Here is a 19,600-nt window from a genome sequence, read left to right on the forward strand (position 1 = left end):
GATGTAAAGCTAGTTGTCTCATTACTTATTCGGCACTCTGTGTACACATTTTTAAAATTTTGGTGCTTACCAGAAAATTAAAATAAAAAAAATTAAAACTAGATACTGAGTGCATTCTTTCCTGAACTTTGTTAATTCCAATCAATTTCAACAAAGTTTCTTGGACAAATTCCATAAGGATTCATAGCTTGAGGATGATTATTAAAAGTCTTCCAGGATTAGAAATTAGTAATGTGTGCATGTGTGAGGGGGAGGCAAGAAACTTACTTGTTACGTCATTAAAAGTTACCATGAAGTAATTCAGCATACAGGGTGGTTATAATTAAATTTTCACTACTTGAGAAGGCTCCTACGAAAAACAAGTGATCGTAGGACAGCGAAACTTTGTGGAAACATTTGTAAGAACAGGCAGAAGAGAAATAATGAATGAACTATTAAAGAAATACATTTTGATTTCCACATGTGAGGGTAACATTTATTATTATTATCGTTAATTCCCCATTGAGGAGAGCGTTAAAACACAATCACTAATCACAATGACAATATGGCACATAAATTGGTACATTTCAAATTCATGGCACTTTTTTCTGTCTCTTTCTTTTCTCTTCCCAAAAACCTCTCATAAATTCACTGTGCTTCTTCTTCCTCTCTTCTGTCCACTTCCTTCCTGCTTTCTCCTCTTTTGGTGGTTCATCGAATTTCTGTTTGTTGATTTTTTCTCTGTATTTTCCTCTGTTTGATATTTCTTCTGTAGAGATGTTAAGATTTTTAAGGTCTTCCATGGTTTCCTTTACCCAGTTAGTTTTCACCTTATTCGTCACCACTATGTTAAAAATCTCCTTGGTCAGCCTATTTTCATTCATCCTATGAATGTGCCCATAGAATTTTGCCCTTCTTTTTCTGATATTGTCTATAATTGTCTCTGCCTGTTTGTACAATTCCTTTGTTGGTCTCTTTATCCAGATCCCCTGTCTCTGAACTGGCCCATAGATCTTTCTCAGAATTTTCCTCTCTTGCTTTTCCATTTCCTTGTTTTTAGTTCTTCCTCTGATTACTGTTGTTTCTGAGGCATACAAGGCCTCAGGTAAGACTACTGTTTTGTAATGTCTTAATTTGGCATTGATGGAAATATTTCTTTTATTGTAATGGTTCCATGTAAGTCTGAATGCTTTTTGTAGTTTTGTAGCCCTTTCTTCATTGGCTGTTGAATTCAGTCCTGTTTTCTGTATAATCTCTCCCAGGTATTTGAAACTTTCTACTTGTGTTATTTTTCCGTACTTTGTTATCAATGGGCTTCTGTCTGCAGATTTTCTGTCCACGTACTGTGTTTTTTCATATGATATTTGTAGTCCTGTTCTGGCTGCGATTTCATGCAATATCTCTAGGGCTTCTCTGGCTTCTTTTCTGTCATTTGTAATGATGGCTATATCGTCGGCAAAGGCCAGACATTTTATGTTGACGGTTCTATTTTTCTCTCTCCCCATTTTTACCCCATTGACTCCTTTGTCCCACGTCCTGATTATTTTCTCTAAAACAGCGTTAAATAAAATGGGTGACAGGCCATCTCCCTGTCTCACTCCTGTCTTGATTTCGAAAGATTCTGAGGGTAACATTTATTAATAGTATACCATGTTTACATTCCAGGTTACAACCAATGCTCAATGTGACAATCATCTGCATCCACAACAGCCTGAAACTACACTAGAGATTCCATTTCACAATTGTTCACAGCACTTTTCGAACAGTGGACCATGGAATGTTCAGATGTCACGACACAGCTCGTGCAATGCTTGAAAACTGAACTCTGTCCAGCATTCTTAGCCATGGCAACAGTAACTTCTTCAATAACTAGTGACACAACTAGCCATTGGCCTCTCCCAGAAGCAGTTCCCTAATCAACAGTTAATTTAAACTTCCAAATCATGTTATTCATCCCTAGTGCAGAAAGAGGACCTCTTCGTATACCTTTAAGGTGTCAATACTCGAAGTTAAGTTGCATAGTGCTCAGAGCCATTTGAACCATTTGTTAATACTCATGAAGAACAGCAGCACTATTGCTGTTGTTTTGATATAAAAGCTTTACAAATAAAGCCCCACTCACCTTGTATAGACCCATGTTGACTGTCTGCAACTGCAATGACCACAGATGGTTGCGTTTCAACACTACGTTGCTGTGCCAGTACCAGCCCCTAACAACATCTCATGAAATAACACGACTAACAACGCATATCCTGCAGCACATGGTCTGAAGATCATTCCCATAAAGTTGTGCATCCATATGGTAAATAGTTTTCTGTCTACACTGGCTCAAGTAGTAAAAGTTTAATTATAGCCACCCTGTGTTTTCAATTGGAAAGCATGGTGGGTTGTAGGAATTTGTACTAAACATAGCACATTTGAAAGTTATTTCAATTGTCTGAGCATTGTGTGGTAGTGTGCAGACTTTTCAGTAGGTAGAGTAATGGTGACTTGTCAAACCATACAATTCTCCTTCTCACAAATAGAAACTATCTCTCAAAACTGCTGAATGCTCTTTCTACTCAGAAGGCACGGGAGAGGGATGCAGGTGAGTGCTTGTGAAAGAAGTGGTTGACAATGAAGTGTTGCCATGTGTGCAGTAATTATGATATAGTTCTAAACTTTGTTGATTCCGTCCAGAATTGGATCGTTGAATATGGAAGCAAATCATCTTACACCCTACAATGAACAAAACACACAAACACACACACAGAATTACTAGCTTTCGCAACCGATGGTTGCTTCTTCAGGAAGGAGAGGGAAAGACGAAAGGATGTGGGTTTTAAGGGAGAGGGTAAGGAGTTATTCATTGACGTAAATACATATGAAATGTCAACTACTCCATCAAATTTAATCTTTGTTGTGCATTGATGCATCATGCACATTTCATGTAAACTTTAAGAATGAATTTAATACGAGAATATCCTAATCTGGAGAGTAAATTTGGTTATGCAAATATTTAGTAATACTGGATTTTTATATGCAGCATAATGAACAGGTGTAATAATTTATATAGGTTCTTATAATTATCTGAGCGTAATTACAGTGTAACTGAAACAATCTATAGAAAAAAAAAAGAAAACAAAAATCCTTTATTGTAACTGAAATGGAAAATCAATAAACAACATACTTATACACAAGTTATAAAGGAAAGTAGATACCTCCTCTTCAGCAGCCTCCATGAGAACAGAAACTGCAGCAAGGCACACACTCCTAGATGTATCCTGTAGCTGTGCGACAAGCATCTCTACACCCCACTTGTGAAAATCAGTAACTTTAGCTCTCAGAAAAACAGTCATCATTTGAGTTGCATAGAGGCGAAGCGATTCTGACGTGCTTGTAAGAACTCTTCTCAAAATTGTCCTGAAATTGAAAAATAAAAATATTACAGAAGTTTTCATCAGCAAGAGCAGGGACAGGGACAAACAAATATACACTAATGGATGTAGCAATGAAGTAAGATACATAACTGTTCACACTAGAAAAAGATATTTGGTATGTGTATAGCTAACTTATAATTACACTGTTGTGCAGAATGATTCATTGTAAGGCCCTTCACATTTTGTTTCATTTTTACACAATATTATCTGTTAGTAACTGAATATGGCGCCTTGCTAAGTTGTAGCAAATGCTGAAGGCTATGCTAAACTGTCGTCTCGGCAAATGAGAGCGTATGTAGACAGTGAACCATCCCTAGCAAAGTCGGCTGTACAACTGGGGTGAGTGCTAGGGAGTATCTCTAGACTAGACCTGCCGTGTGGCAGTGCTCGGTCTGCAATCACTGGTAGTGGCGACACGTGGGTCCGACGTATACTAAAGGACCGCGGTTGATTTAAAGGCTACCACTTAGCAAAGTGTGGTGGCTGGCAGTGACACCACAGTATTAGTTTCAAACAAAACAGCTCCACTTCAAATGGTTACTGACTCAGGGTCACTCATTCAAACATCTGATCATCATACTAACTACTACAAATAAAAGTGATATAATTTAGCCAATAAATAAAGCTTTCAGCATTCACGTTACCAACAGCAATAAACATATATTCGTGGCTGAGGAGTCTAGAAATGTATTCAAAATAAAATATACTACACATCTAAGGATATGTCGCTTTTTTTTTATTTTTCTTGGTGAGAAATAAAATTCTCTTAGTCCTATTTTGAGTTACATTGCATCTCCATTTATGTCTTATTCATTTTTTAGATTTCAATCTACCAGGAATACAGCTGAACGTGTTCAGGAACTACAATAGGTAGTGTAAGACAGTACTGAATTAAACTGACTAGTGCATGACATCCCAGCTTTGACGTTACGACCAAGAGAAATTTTCTGCCATACCAATGAAGTTTTTATTAAAAAATACCATTAATGTTGGCTCAGACAACAAGTTACATGCAATAATACAAATAGGAGACTAACTCACAGAAAATAATCCATTACCACTATCACCAGTACATAAGGACACACAAATTTAACCTGTCAAATGATCAGGAATTCATACTGATACAAACTAAATTGGAATGAATATGTCAGATGGTATCACTGTCTCATATGATATCTGTAAACTGACATGTGGTTGATAGACAATATCTATGAACATGATAATAGCATTTTATTTTGAGGGCCAACTTCGGTGTTACTTTATGGCCAATTTTGGTGTTATTTTCAGTTGGATTATCTTTCAAGTTCCAGTATGTTCTCTAGTTTGTCTTATTTAACTGTTTTTAACATTCCCTTTATTATGCTGCTGATCCATCAAAACTTCACTATACTGTGAAAACAGTCACTCTGAGTGTATATTTGAGTATGGAAGCCAAACTCCATTCAGTACAACAGTAGGCATATGGCTATGACCACATTTTCTGCTGTTATGAAAATTGATTTTCCTGTAAATAATGAAGGATTTGTATCCCCTCAGGTATCTACCTTGCAGAGACATGCTATTCCAGTTATACATAACAGCATCTTTGCCACACATCATCAATAGAAGTCTTCATTATCATCCTAGAGTTTAGAGACAGACTTGTATGGATATGTGGCCATAAGAGTTGGCAGCCTAGTTTGAAAGAACAACCTAAGGCATTTCCATGTTGTCTTCAAATCTCCATGAAGTATTTGTCTTTTTATGTTTTTCAAAGACTGCTGGTTTCATCACCAAAAATTCCGCATTCCACAATAATGAATTCATCTTCAAGGCATTTTAACTTGAAACAGAAGTAACAGTTTTATCCACATATTTCCTAACAATTTTGCACAAAAACATTTATCAAAAACTAGATGTTTTGGATAGGTCTTTAATATGGTGCATGAGGTTAGAAAAGTGGGCAATTTAACTCCATAAGGATGAAAACCAACATGGTTCACACATGATGTGATGTCATGCAAATGTGTTTCTAGCAGTACAGGAGAACACCACGGAGGTTTATAACAATATTTACTCAATATTATTTATTATTGTGTATAATTAAATTTGCAGTGATACCCTGACCTGCAGTGTAGACTGAGAGCTTACTGGCTGTCAGAAGAAAATCAAGCAGAGGCCATGTGGATTTACGTGTTTGCAAAATTTAAGTGCCATATTTGATAATTTTCATACTGACACAATATTTGTGTATGCGGTGTGGTGTAGTGGTTAGCGGAACGGCTGACATGTTGCAGGTCGCTGGTTCAAACCAGATCACCAGCAATTGTTATTTCATATTTATCGCTTCTGGAAGGTTCTTCAAATATCTATGTTTGTAATATTTGTATATGTGTAATATTCGATGGTTGTATAAATACTAGGATTCTGGAGTATTCACTGTTGGTATAAATAACTACACTCTCCATCCAGGTAAATTCTGTTCTGGTTGCATGTTGTTATCAGTAATAAATGTGTTTCCAGTTCAAAGTGTCTTACATCACTGCCTTCAGATATGGACTTCACTGTGCTTTAGAATGTGACATTGTCTGACGGAGACCCCAGGTGCTTCAAAGTGTCTACATCACTGTGGCTGCTGTTAGGCAATGTAAAAGCCATCACTCGCATGTACAAGAATCAGAATACAAGCAGCAAATAATTTTCAGATATATACTGTATATTCAGGAAATAGATGGAGTCAAAATCAGCAGTAAGTCTGCTTCACATCAGGCATCAATCAGTATTTCCCACAGCTCCTGGTCAGGACCAAAGGAAATGGCTGAAAGGATTCAAAAAAGTTGACAAATACAAAAAGTGGAATGACATTTGGCAAATGTTTACCTTTACTTTAACAGTGCAGCACTGAAATGGTTTGAGAACAAAAAAGAGAAGTCAAATAGCTCGGACAAATTCCAGGCCAAACTGAAGAAAACATATGGTGACAACCAACAGCAAGTCTGCTTAGCAGAATAACAATGGAAGAACAGGACCCAATGCCATGGCGAAATTACATAGCCATAGATACAAATGTTTTGGCCCTCTCCACCACTGTGAACCCGAATGTCACAAGCTGACAAAATATCAATTTTGAGAAAGAAGATGCAAAAGACATGTACCAAGTTCTTTTAGCAAAGGATTTGATAGAAACAAAATAATTCAGCAAGTGGTGCCAGTGCATTGAGCAAATGCAACAGAAACAAGTTGCACAAAAGAGATATTATTGGCTCCCGAATGTGGTCCCTACAGCGGTTGTCGAAGACAGCCATGAGCTCACCTCTCCTATACACCAGACAGTAAGAGAATAGATACAGCAGTATGTGGCAGTCATAAATGTTGGCCTGGGCACACAAGAGATAGCAGCCCTAAATATCAACCCCATGTGTCAGGAAGTCAGAGAGAATGTTGAATTATAGGTATATCAATCTTTGGCACCAATTTCCACCTCAACTCAAACATACGCTGAAGAATGGAATGGGCCAGCTTGGTCTCAGGCTGCTGCTGTCAAACAACAACCCAGATCCAACCAACTCCTTCCCCAAGTAAAATGCCCAGCAGAAGAATAGGCATTTGGAGGACGAAGGACAACACACCAGTCTGTTTTCACTGTGGATGCCCTGGACACATGCACTACTGCAGAGAAAGAAGATGAGTGTCCAACAACTATTATGCCACAAAATGTCAACAGTCATAACAATCCTATTCACACGCGACAACTGCTGACAATTATAGTCGACCTGTTGGCTGAAGCACATTGCTGTGCTGTGGGTCAGGTCACTCACCAACATGCCATAGCTGTTCCCTGTTGGCAGCCAGCCACCTAGCTGCCGAATTCAGGAAAACTAAGAGAGGTCAACACAGGTGAAAATCCTCCATACATAATAGTTACCAAGATGATAGGAAATATCATCAATGACCAACTTGTCTGAGCACTAGTTGACTTACGGGCTTCATTTTCCGTAATTCCGGATGTTTATTGGTGTCAGCTAATGAAGACTTATGTTCCATGTTATGAAAGCAATTGTACTGAAGGTCACAAATGGGAAATATGTCAGCTGATAGGAACATTTATTGCAAAAATACCTATCTATGACAGAACAAAATCCTTTGAATTTGTTGTTTCACCAGAATGTAGTCATGATGTTACTCTCAAATGGAACTTCTTGCACGCATCACAAGCAGTCATACACTGTGCAAGATCAGAGCTCCATGTCGATGAAGCTATTCCAACAAGCACGCATAAAGATTGCTCTGGGCAGTTGTTTGCTACCGAAGAGATTGTTGCCCCATCATCAATGAGGTGAGTTCCAGCTGTCAACTGAGAAGCACAGTTAAACTGTGAAGCTTTAGCCGATTGTAAAACAGCTACTCAGTCTTAAAAAATAAATCTAAGTGTCACCGATGATCATAAGCATTGTAGAGTGGTCAAGAAAAACTTTGGATCACGACTCATCCCTAAAGGTATGTGCAGAGGGAGCCAAACCAGTCCTGGAAGGTCAGCTTAGTGCTAGCGACAAAGAAACGTGCTCTGCTACCATTACAGGTAACACGGGGGTGGGGGGTGGGGGGTTGGGGTTTGGGGGTGGGGGGTGGTCTTAGCTACCATCAAACTACTGACAGGATCTGGCCTGACTGAGGAACAGTGCCAGCAACAAATAGCCATTCTGCTTCATAGCAGAGGTTGAAAATACCGCTTCAGTTGTAAATTACTTCATTTTCACACGACTGGTTTCAGACTGTTATGTTATATAAGCCCTTCCTCAGGTGTCCTAGCTGTCCTGTGGTCCCCGAGCTCCACATGTACGAAGCGCTGTGTGCTGTTCTGCACTCACAGGCAGCACACCACACCTGGTATTCGCAGCGCTTGGGGACCACAGCACTGCTATGAAACCTGAGGAAGGGCTTATAACAGTCCGAAACCAGTTGTGTGTTCTTCCAACAGGACTGTTTGTCATTCTGCTTCAACTTTCAGATTCTTTCAAATCCAGAGTGGAGAAAAGGCAAACCAAGGGACCCTCCATAAAACACCAATTTGTGTTGACTACAAACAAAAGAGATATCTACCCATGGCCGCACATTGATGACACTCTGGACTGCTTGAAATGAGCACCGTATTTCTCAACTACGGACATGGAGAGACTACTGGCAAATTGATGCTGATGTGGCTAACCAATAGAAGATGCCTTTACAACTCTTGACAGTTTTTATGCCATTTGGACTATGTAACTCTCTAGTCACCTTCAGATGGATGATGGACAACCTGCTCCAACATCCTAAATGGACAACATGTGTTTGCAATCTGGATGACATCATTTTTTCAAAGACGTTTGAAGAACATCTAAGCTGACTTAAGACTGTGTTGAAGTGTGTTCAGACTGCAGGTCTCCACCTAAATGTGAAAAGTTGCTAATCCCCACCCAAGAAATAAAAATCTTTGGGAATCTTTTTCCAGTTGAGACTAGTATCAGAGGTAATGACACATTGTGACACCATCGACAAGATGACAGCTGCCTATCACCCACAGACAAATTGCCTCACAGTACGTTTTAATGTGAAGTTGCTATCAATGTACATTAATACTGAATGTAAAAATTGGAGGGAAATACTGACCACATCCGCATAAAATGCTGCACAGCAAGACAACAGATAACATGACATTCTTTCTTCTTCTTCTTCTTCTTCTTCTTCATAGCCATGAGGTCAAAAAGACAACTGATACACAGCTCCCATTTCAGCCAAATGATACTTATTAGTACTACGTGGAACATCTCACCACCGCACCATACAAGTAAGGCAGCTGGCTCACATACAGACCCTGGACGCTCAGGAGAAATAATGCCAAGCACCAGCCCACCAGATACAGCCCGGGAACTTGATGTGAATTTTTATGCCTCTACAATAAACGGAACTATTGGAAAAATTTCTAATGCACTGCATTTGGCCCTATCATATCCTTCACCTCTTGTTGGACATCAAAGTCGAGGCCTCATCATCAGGACACAAGCATGGAGATCTCATCCATGTTCTCCATATGAAGCCCTACCACAGTTCAGAGGTGCAGATTGATGGTGGGACATTCAAGGAAACTTAAGACTCACTTGATGGTCATGTAGCTTTGCCAGGAGGGCTACCTTTGATGCTCATCATAGTGAGGAGGATGTAACAACAAGACCAGAATGTGAGTATCTCCCAGCATCACCATACAGAAGACCATTGACAAGATCTAGATCCAGGCTTCTGCTGTTGCCCCCAATGAAAATTTGTCAAATAGTTGGCCACTGTTTCTCCAGAAGAGGGAGCAATGCAACTTTCCTTGAAAGTTGGTATTACACAGGTTTTTAATAGGGTCACAATTCTAAGTTTTTTAGGGCTACTTACAAGTCACCATTTGCCTTTAAAACTGTTAAAAATATTTCATACCCCCAGGTCTAACGCCCCCACCCCTTCCTACAAACAATGGTATGGGTGCTCTTGATATACTGTAGGGTTAGCACTGCTGGGTGGCATGCTGCAGGTCACCAGTTCAAACAAAACCACCTGCAATTATTTGTTATTCCATATTTACCATTAGTGTAAGGTTTTAGAAATATTTTATGTTTGAGTAATGTTTATATATCTGGAATATTCGATTACTGCATAAACAGCTACACTCTTCATCCAGGAGATCAGTTCTTTTCTGCCTTTATGTTGGAGTCAGTAACAAACATGTTTTCAATTCAAAATATAGTACTTCACCTATGATTATGCCTCTGCATTTGGACTTGACTGTGGTTTCAAAGTGACAATATTTTTTTTTTGCATACTACAGAAATCTGCAGTTTAACTGAAGCAATGCATTAATGACTTCTCCAAAATGTGTTGCCCTTGATAGAATTTGTTGTGCAAAAGAGCTGGGAAATTTGCAGTTGACAGAAAGAAGTGTTGCTGGAATTGAGTTCAAGGGAAGCAGGATATTTTTGCCTCATGTCACTTCTATGGCATCATTTCTTTACATGGGAAGTGAACTATCATTTTACAGTGACATGTCAAACTCAGCCTTACTAAAAAGTTCAAGATACAATTCCAAAATTAAGCTACATAACTTTCAGTTACCAACAGTAATCAGATGCTGCCTTCAGACTTAAAATTTTACATGAGAATAAGGAAAATGCAAACTTTTGTGAAAATTGCCAATGATGCATTTTTTTTGTTGCATTGTACTTCACGTGAAACTTTCATTTCCCTAACAATGCCGTATGATAACATAGTTTGGACAGTTAAAGCCACAGATTTGGTACTGACTTACATAATCAGGACACACTTGCCATATCAAGTAACTAAATATACATGCCTAAGCATCTCCAAATGGAGAAAAGTCATAATATCTGTACTAGACTCAGAACACTAACAGTTGCCCATCTCCACCTGAATCTCTCCTTACACTACCAAACAGCTGCAGAATACGTCACTTTAACAGTCTGCCAGAAAAGTTTGATATCCCATAGTTTTGACTAGCAGTAAACGAAAAATAATATTGTGAGTCCCACAAAACTTTATTATATTGCTACATTCCACTCAGATAACTCAATTTTTAATGTTTCTACAACAATAGTTTGACAGTCAGTTCCTTTTATATTATAACATGTGTATTGCACAGTACATTACGTACAATATTCCAGTTTAATTGTTTCTCACAGCTGTTATCTGTCACTAAGTGGCATAAGGAAACAACTGAAATTGACAAAATATGACCAAAGAAATAAAGATGATAATTCTAAAGTTTACAACATATTTACCTGGGTATACCATCGAGACTGTAGTCCAAACCAGATACAACAAGCTTTATGTAACATTCATGATTGGTGTTTCCGACAAGATTCAGCAACCTAAAAAATAAAAGGCAACCACATAATTTAACAATGACTGATTTTTTTTTAACAATGAAGTATGGTTAGATATTCTATGCTATATTTGTTTATGAACTAGGCTATCATAGGATCTACAGTTATGAAAAGAGAGTTGTACACAAAATAACATCATTACATTAATGTTGTTCTGTATCTACTTACAGTAAAAAGATACACCCATAATGATCACTGGTGCAGCATAATTTGGCATTTTGTGTTAAATATTTCTCCTATGGTGGTGATGTTTGGTTTGCCATCACCAAGGCCCGCAAAAAGCTCCAATTTTTACACAGTCCAGTCTAGCCACAGTCACAAATGATAATGATGATGATGATGATGATGATGATGATGACAACACAAATACCCAGTCCCTGGGCAGAGAAAATCCCAACCCAGCTGGGAATCGAACCCGGGACCCTGTGATCCAGAGGCAGAAATGCCAGCCACTAGACCATGAGCTGCGGACTATTTCACATATGTTTTATATCACAAGCGTTGTTAGTGATTAACTGGTTCACTGTTAGGGGATACTCTTCGACAACTGTCAAGAAAATCTGACACACACTTTCAATGACTCCAAAAACTATATTTGATAGCATTCATTTTGTCAATTTAGAGCAGCAAGGATTTCAAGAACAAAGAGGACTACAAAGTCTGATATATTTACCCCAGAAATGTTAAGCTGCTGTTCTCACATCACCAACACAAGAATGTCACCCTCCTCCTGTCCTCATATCAATTTCTCATGTCATCTTGTTTTCCACAATTAATGTAACGCTAACATGCATAACCTGTCTCATTATGTGTCTTCAATCTCTCTCTGTATCCTGATCTTGTTCACTGTTGGATCTGTGAACTGTGGTTATCTTCTCTCTTGCCATTTATCTCCAACACAATATACCATAATAGCATATTCCTGTTATTTGTGCTGGTCAATGTTAATCCTACTGTATAATATTTCCATGAAAAATATAATATTATTTACCTTATTAGTTAAAGGAAAATGTACACATACTAACTTAAATTTTCTCTACATTTAATCCTAATGCAAGACCAGATAAGACTTACCATGTACCAGTTTTAAATTCATAAATATTTTATAGTTTAAACATTAATTGTGATATCAGAGTCAAAAGAGTACCGGGTTTTTTAATGTTTTGTTATCTGACTATTAAATTGGTGAATTCAAGGGTTCCCAATGTATTACGATTTCGAACTGTTCATTGGTGTTCTGCATCATTCACATCTGGAATATTTTAGCAAGGTAACGTTTTGCCCTTCTCAGATAATCACAACTTAAGTGTGTTCATACGGATGCTGGCTTATAGATATGATGCCTCCTGCTGTAGCGCATAAGTCTTCCACTCTATTATGGCTTTGATGGTGAAGTAAGGGGGAAAGTGTATCATCAAGACCAATCCTTAAATTGCTACTATCACTGACACAATGTGTGGGCCACTATTGACAGAAAAAGGAGAAGTCACGGTACGTTTAAAGTTCTTCAGCTGGTGCAACATGAACAGATCTTGCCCCAGGCTGGTGTGTTTTGAACATGGTCAAACCAGAATCCTATGCTTTACATATTAGGAAAACATTATCTTAATTATAGATGCACCATGAACTTCATTTTTCATGGATGCTTTTAAGACACAGCTGCAGAATATGTTGGTGTGTTTTAACAGCTTGGTGCCTTCATACCTCATGTTGAGTCCTGTGGAGAGAATGTGTTCTGCAATTGCTGACATCAGAGGTGGTTGGTTGTTCATTGGTACCTATGCTCTGTGCATCTTTCCTATATTATCTACATCCTCTGGCTTATGCAAATTTTCTCATGCTTGCAAAGAATGATGTACATTCCTGGTTTTCAAAGTTCAAGGTCATCCTTACAGAACCCAACAAGGCCTTCATCTCAGGTAATGGACATAACATATACATGACCTTGTATTCCTGAATATTTGCCCAACTTTTCCTGATATGTGGTAGTAGACGCCAGGAGGAAGCAGACACATATAGCTAGTAGCCAAAGGAAGAGAGTCATCTAGTTTGTCTGAGACTGGGTACAAGACAAATGGTTGAAAGCTGAATAATAATACCTGTGAGAACATTCAAAGCCAGTTAAAAAAAGACTAATACATTATTTAACATACTTGAGTAATAGGATGACCTGTATAAACTTGTCATTTTCAGTTAGAATACATTGCATTCGGACAAAACAAAAACAAAAACTGGATTTGCTTCTAAAATTAAACATAACAGTTCATTTCAACAGATATTTTGATTGTGTATTCTAAACACTTTTCAATTTAAGTTTGTTTCTCAGAATAATCTGGAATGGGACACACTTTTAAATACTCTCAACGTGATTCTTTCATTCTTCCATTGAAATTTTCTTGTTTTACAAAATTTTTCTTCTAAGTGCTTTAAAGTGCCTGCAAAGCATTGCTAATCAAATAATTGGATGATTGTTAAGGATAGTGGAAGTGCTAGTAAATTAAGAACCACATTACTTGTGTGATCATTTGATCCTGTAAAAACTGTTTGTCACTGATTTGAACATTTTAATCTCAACAAAAATCACAAGACTTTTTGTCACGTATCTTTTGATGTTACTACTTGGGTGCTAATGAGTATTATGTTGAATGATTGTGTGTGTGTGTGTGTGTGTGTGTGTGTGTGTGTGTGTGTGTAGAAGCAAGATACACAACAGATATGACTATAACTACGTTCTAGCAACTTAACATTTGTTTGTGTAGTAAATTAGTAAATGGTGTTATATAAATTTTTAGGAAGCACTGATATTGCCCTGAAAGCAGTGTTAAGAGTACGGGGCATCTTAATTACAGAAAAGTTGCTGCAAATTATTTGAAGAAGAACATTATTGTGACTACATTTGATGAAGGACACACTTAAATCAAATGCTGTCCTTCCTACAGATATTTCAAGACACTAGTTTCATAAAATGTAAATGGGCATTAAAATTAAACAAACAATAACAAACAGTTTGCTGAATTCAGAAATAAACAGAATCTGAAATGTTTCACATAACACTCTTTCATAAGTCTACCACCAAATGTGTTTCATGTTAAACCCAAGATAAAGAAAGTGAACAGCAAACTGTGATACCGAAATAGTCGTCTTTTTTCACTGATATTTTGTGAGTGTGTTGCAAAATGATAGTAAAGATCATCCACATTTTTACACACTTCATTGGCAATAAATCCACTAGGTCGAAGAATTATCTAAGTTACACAAAATTAACTTTTAAAACAATGTTACAGATTCTCTCAACATTATATGTACATGTTTCCCTTGGAACTATTGATATATAACAAATATTTAAGTCATACTTACTGTTGCAAAATACCAGCTTTCTCCAAGGTTTGTTGACCCCTGTTAGTACGACACATTCTCCCAATAAATAAGAAATAATACTGGCATAATGAATTCTGCATATTTTGTGGGCTAAATAAGCAGTCATGTGCAGTCTTTGATGATGTGATTCCGTCAATATGTTGCCAGATGTCTGCCAGCAACTCTGGCAAAAGCTTTCCACCTTCTGGCTATAGATTTAATAAAATTATTAATATTACTGCTTATACCAATGCTAAGGCTACTGCTAAGAAAAAGATTATACTGAAGGTAACAAAAAAACAACATCAAAATGAATGCACAAGATCTAAGGTTTATTCAAATAATATGTTAGTTATTTTAGTCTGTTATCATGCATTTGATGAAGGGGGGGAGGAGGAGGAAGAGGGTGACATGGAGGAGAAAGAGGAGGAAAAAGAGCAGGGGGAGGAGGAAAAAGGGCAGGGGGGGAGGGGGAGGGGGAGGAGGAGGAGGAAAAAGAGCAGGGGGAGGGGGGAGGGACAGGAGGAGGAGGAAAAAGAGCAGGGGGAGGGGGGAGGAGGAGGAGGAAAATATGCAGGGGGAGGAGGAGGAGGAGGAAAAAGAGCAGGGGGAGGAGGAGGAGGAGGAGGAGGAAAAAGAGCAGGAGGAGGAGGAGGAGGAGGAGGAGGGGGAGGGGGAGGAGGAGGAGGGGGAGGAGGAGGAAAAAGAGCAGGGGAGAGGAGGAAAAATAGCAGGGGAGAGGAGGAAAAATAGCAGGGGAGAGGAGGAGGAGCAGGAGGAGGAGGAGGAGGAGGAGGAGGAGGAGGGGGGGGGGGAGGAGGGGGAGGAGGAAAAAGAGCAGGGGGAGGGGGGAGGAGGAGGAGGAAAATATGCAGGGGGAGGAGGAGGAGGAGGAAAAAGAGCAGGGGGAGGAGGAGGAGGAGGAGGAAAAAGAGGAGGAGGAGGAGGAGGAGGAGGAGGAGGAGGGGGAGGAGGAGGAGGGGGAGGAGGAGGAAAAAGAGCAGGGGAGAGGAGGAAAAATAGCAGGGGAGAGGAGGAGGAGCAGGAGGAGGAGGAGGAGGAGGAGGAGGAGGAGGAGGAGGAGGAGGAGGAGGAGGAGGAGGGGGGGGGGAGGAGGGGGAGGAGGAAAAAGAGTAGGGGGGAGGAGGAAAAAGAGTCGGGGGGAGGAGGAAAAAAGAGTAGGGGGAGGAGGAAAAAGAGTAGGGGGAGGAGGAAAAAGAGTAGGGGGAGGAGGAAAAAGAGTAGGGGGAGGAGGAAAAAGAGTAGGGGGAGGAGGAAAAAGAGTAGGGGGAGGAGGAAAAAGAGTAGGGGGAGGAGGAAAAAGAGTAGGGGGAGGAGGAAAAAGAGTAGGGGGAGGAGGAAAAAGAGTAGGGGGGGAGGAGCAAAAAGAGTAGGGGGAGGAGCAAAAAGAGTAGGGGGGAAAAGCAAAAAGAGTAGGGGGGGAGGAGCAAAAAGAGTAGGGGGAGGAGCAAAAAGAGTAGGGGGAGGAGCAAAAAGAGTAGGGGGAGGAGCAAAAAGAGTAGGGGGAGGAGCAAAAAGAGTAGGGGGAGGAGCAAAAAGAGTAGGGGGAGGAGCAAAAAGAGTAGGGGGAGGAGCAAAAAGAGTAGGGGGAGGAGCAAAAAGAGTAGGGGGAGGAGCAAAAAGAGTAGGGGGAGGAGCAAAAAGAGTAGGGGGAGGAGCAAAAAGAGTAGGGGGGGTGAAAAAGTGTAGGAGGGGGAGGATGAGAAAGAGTAGGAGGGGGAGGACGAGAAAGACCAGGAGGGGGAGGACGAGTAAGACCAGCAGGGGGAGGATGAGAAAGACCAGGAGGGGGAGGATGAGAAAGACCAGGAGGGGGAGGATGAGAAAGACCAGGAGGGGGAGGATGAGAAAGACCAGGAGGGGGAGGATGAGAAAGACCAGGAGGGGGAGGATGAGAAAGTCCAGGAGGGGGAGGATGAGAAAGACCAGGAGGGGGAGGATGAGAAAGACCAGGAGGGGGAGGATGAGAAAGACCAGGAGGGGGAGGATGAGAAAGACCAGGAGGGGGAGGATGAGAAAGACCGGGGGGAGGATGAGAAAGACCGGGGGGGGGTTAGGTGGTGGTGGAGGAAATTGATATAAGCAGTTTCGATGCAAGGGAATCGAGACAGCCCATGGAAAGATGTCAACAGATGACACTGTCTAGTGAAGCAGTGATGATTTCAGTAGTGCTCCATATGTTAAAAATGTCAAAGTATATTTCTTAGTTTCAGCTGAAAAATTAATGTGTTTACTCTTAACTGTACATTGTGAAATATTACACCCCAAGGCTATTCATAAATGAAGTGCAACACATATTTCATAAGATATAAAATAAAAGTTTGGGCACATCAACTAGATAAGACAGTGGTTTTGCTGAGACTGAAACAAATATATCACAAGTTTCTAATAACTTCTCCATACTGTAGTGAAAATGAGAGACATTGAGATGTAAGAAGTGCAAGATTTGATGAAGTAAGCAATTATTTGCACACTCATTCTCCCCTCGTCCCCTAGTATTGTCCTTCCTCCTGCTTCACATACGCTTAGCATTTTTCCTTAAATTCAACACAGTCGGATTGTGCAATTAACTCTCCCTCATTAAGAACCTTATGTCAGCATCTTCTGTCTGAATTCTCTTCCTCGTCTCTGCCTAGCAGCTGTCTCTCAGCTCTCAAGTTTCAGTTGACCTGACTATCTTTCCCTTTTAGAAATATATGTCAAAACATCCGGGAAAGTAGGTTCTTGTAATGAATTCTGGTTTCATGGCAATGTGGCTTATTAAATTGCACAGTGTACCACACAAACGTTGCTCTTTTGGCTAATAACATGCATTATTTGCATTTTGTTGGGACCTGTGGGTGAATGGTGCATAAAAATCGACATAAATGCAACGACAAACACATTGAAAATATAGGCCAAATTCATTTTTCGTCAAACCTGTAAGGTTTATGGGAGAGGTGTTCGCAAGTTTCTCTGTGGTTTTTAAGTAGGTGTAAATATTCAGTTCAGTACATTACAACATTTGCAACAGAGTGAGCAAAGTTAATTTCTAAAGTGCTTGAGGAATTGATGAAAATATTTGATGTAACTTTCAGAGTGACTATATTAGCACTCCAATTTATGTATAAGTCCATGAATTGAAAGAAAGTTAACATCTGGTTAAAATACTTTTCCCTCGACTGTCTTCTTTTTTACAGTCATCAGTCCTTCAATTGGTTTAATGCTGTCACACACACATTCCTTTCTGGTTCTAAGCTATTCATTTCTGTAGACTTTCTACATCCAATTTCCTAAGCTGCGCTGCATATTTTAATTTTTGTCTGCATTTATAATTTTGTATTTTCTCTACTGCTCCTTACTGTACCAAGAAAATCATTTCAAGATGATTATTACATGCCTACTATTTTGCCCCTCCATCCAGCAAGGATTTTCAATAGACTATTATTTCTAAGGAACTGTTTTGTTGGAAAAAGAGCATGCACACGCACATGCAAACACAAAGGGGAGGGGAGTGGGAGAGAGAAATGATTATAAATACCTCCTCTGCTTCAAGTAAGCAGTCTATAAGCTCACAACCGGCCAATGTATAAATGTGAGTTTGACGTCTATTTCCCACTTCAACTCTACTAAAGCGGTTGCTGGATGGTTTAAAATAATTAACAAGGCGACGCATAAATGTCCGGCAGTTGGAATCTTCTAATTTCTTCAGCCCAATATACTGAGTCTGAAATAGACAACAAGAAATCAATATTAATTTACTTCAAAAATGTAAAAAATACAAGGTTAAAACACTTTAAGAAACTTTTAACATTGTTCCATTAATTGGCTGAGAACATACAAAGGTAAACCAGTCAGACTATGCTTTACACACAGAGTACAAAGGAAAAATGTGCCAAGATGTAATAGAATAAAAATCATTATATCCATGCAGTTTAGCAGGTCTTACATTGAAACGTTTTTTGTGATCCCTTTTCTTTCCACCATTCAATGATTAACATACTGGAGCTATCCTTGATAGGTTAAGTTATGAAGCCAAAAATAATAGTGAATGTGCACCAACAATTGAAAGTTTGTGCCCGACAGACTCAATTCTAGATATCCTGCTTACGATGAATAGTCGCGTAACCATTACACTGCTCAGACATGCCTCCAGCTGTTCTCCCATATAGTATGTAAAAATCATAAACAGAAACATCAGTCACAATGGAAGTATGGGTCAGACCTGGAGGCATACTCAAACAGTCAAATGATTAATGTGAGTGCACACAATGTGCATGAGATCTGGTTCAAATCCGCAGTCAAGCAAAATTTTTCAGCGGCCACTACATATTTTTTACACTTTACATTTAGCACACATGAACTATTTCAATTGTTGTTATTTCATGTCACTGCATCTTCAATGACTTCACCCCATCTGGTTAAACCATACCATTTCAGTACACTCAATTCATTTCAGGAATATGTGAAGGACAACAGAAATGATGAGGGAGTGAGAAGGGTAGCTCATAAGAGTCTATTGCTCTCCGATAGATGTCACACTTCAATTTTGGACATGTCTAATCACTCACTACAAAATATTTACGTGGCGAGACAAAATTTCATTGGTATAAAATTATGATTTTTCAAATTCTGCCGCCATTTGATTCTGTGCCCTGAAAACAATATGCGAGTGCACAAATAACTTCCAGTAATGCAGTCACTGGGTGATAACAACAACTATTGACATGTTGACAGGTACATACCCTGTCATTTTCAAGGCATGCCAGCAGCAAGCAAGCACTGTGCAAAAAAATTTAAAATGTCAGTTTGCAGAGTAAGTCAGGAAGGTTACTTGCTTTTGTTATAATATTATCTCAATAGCTGGAAGTGCATCCACAATGTTCGTATATTTATATTCTATAGGATGACGAGTGGGTGCATGATATGCTCATTACAGTGGTCTTCCAC

General features: G+C 39.3%; 1 protein-coding gene across 1 annotated transcript in view; it reads right to left on the reverse strand.

Annotated features, from left to right (window-relative positions):
* LOC126298424 (rapamycin-insensitive companion of mTOR-like) overlaps positions 1-19,600 on the reverse strand; it is a gene marked incomplete in the record, with an annotated part of 194,615 nt that overhangs the window by 120,858 nt on the left and 54,157 nt on the right. The window contains 4 exon segments of the mRNA XM_049989753.1: positions 3,180-3,381; positions 11,189-11,278; positions 14,651-14,859; positions 18,192-18,377. Coding sequence (XP_049845710.1) covers positions 3,180-3,381; positions 11,189-11,278; positions 14,651-14,859; positions 18,192-18,377 — 687 coding nt within the window.

This window comes from Schistocerca gregaria, chromosome X (genome assembly GCF_023897955.1).
Source record: "Schistocerca gregaria isolate iqSchGreg1 chromosome X, iqSchGreg1.2, whole genome shotgun sequence".
NCBI lineage: Eukaryota > Metazoa > Arthropoda > Insecta > Orthoptera > Acrididae > Schistocerca > Schistocerca gregaria.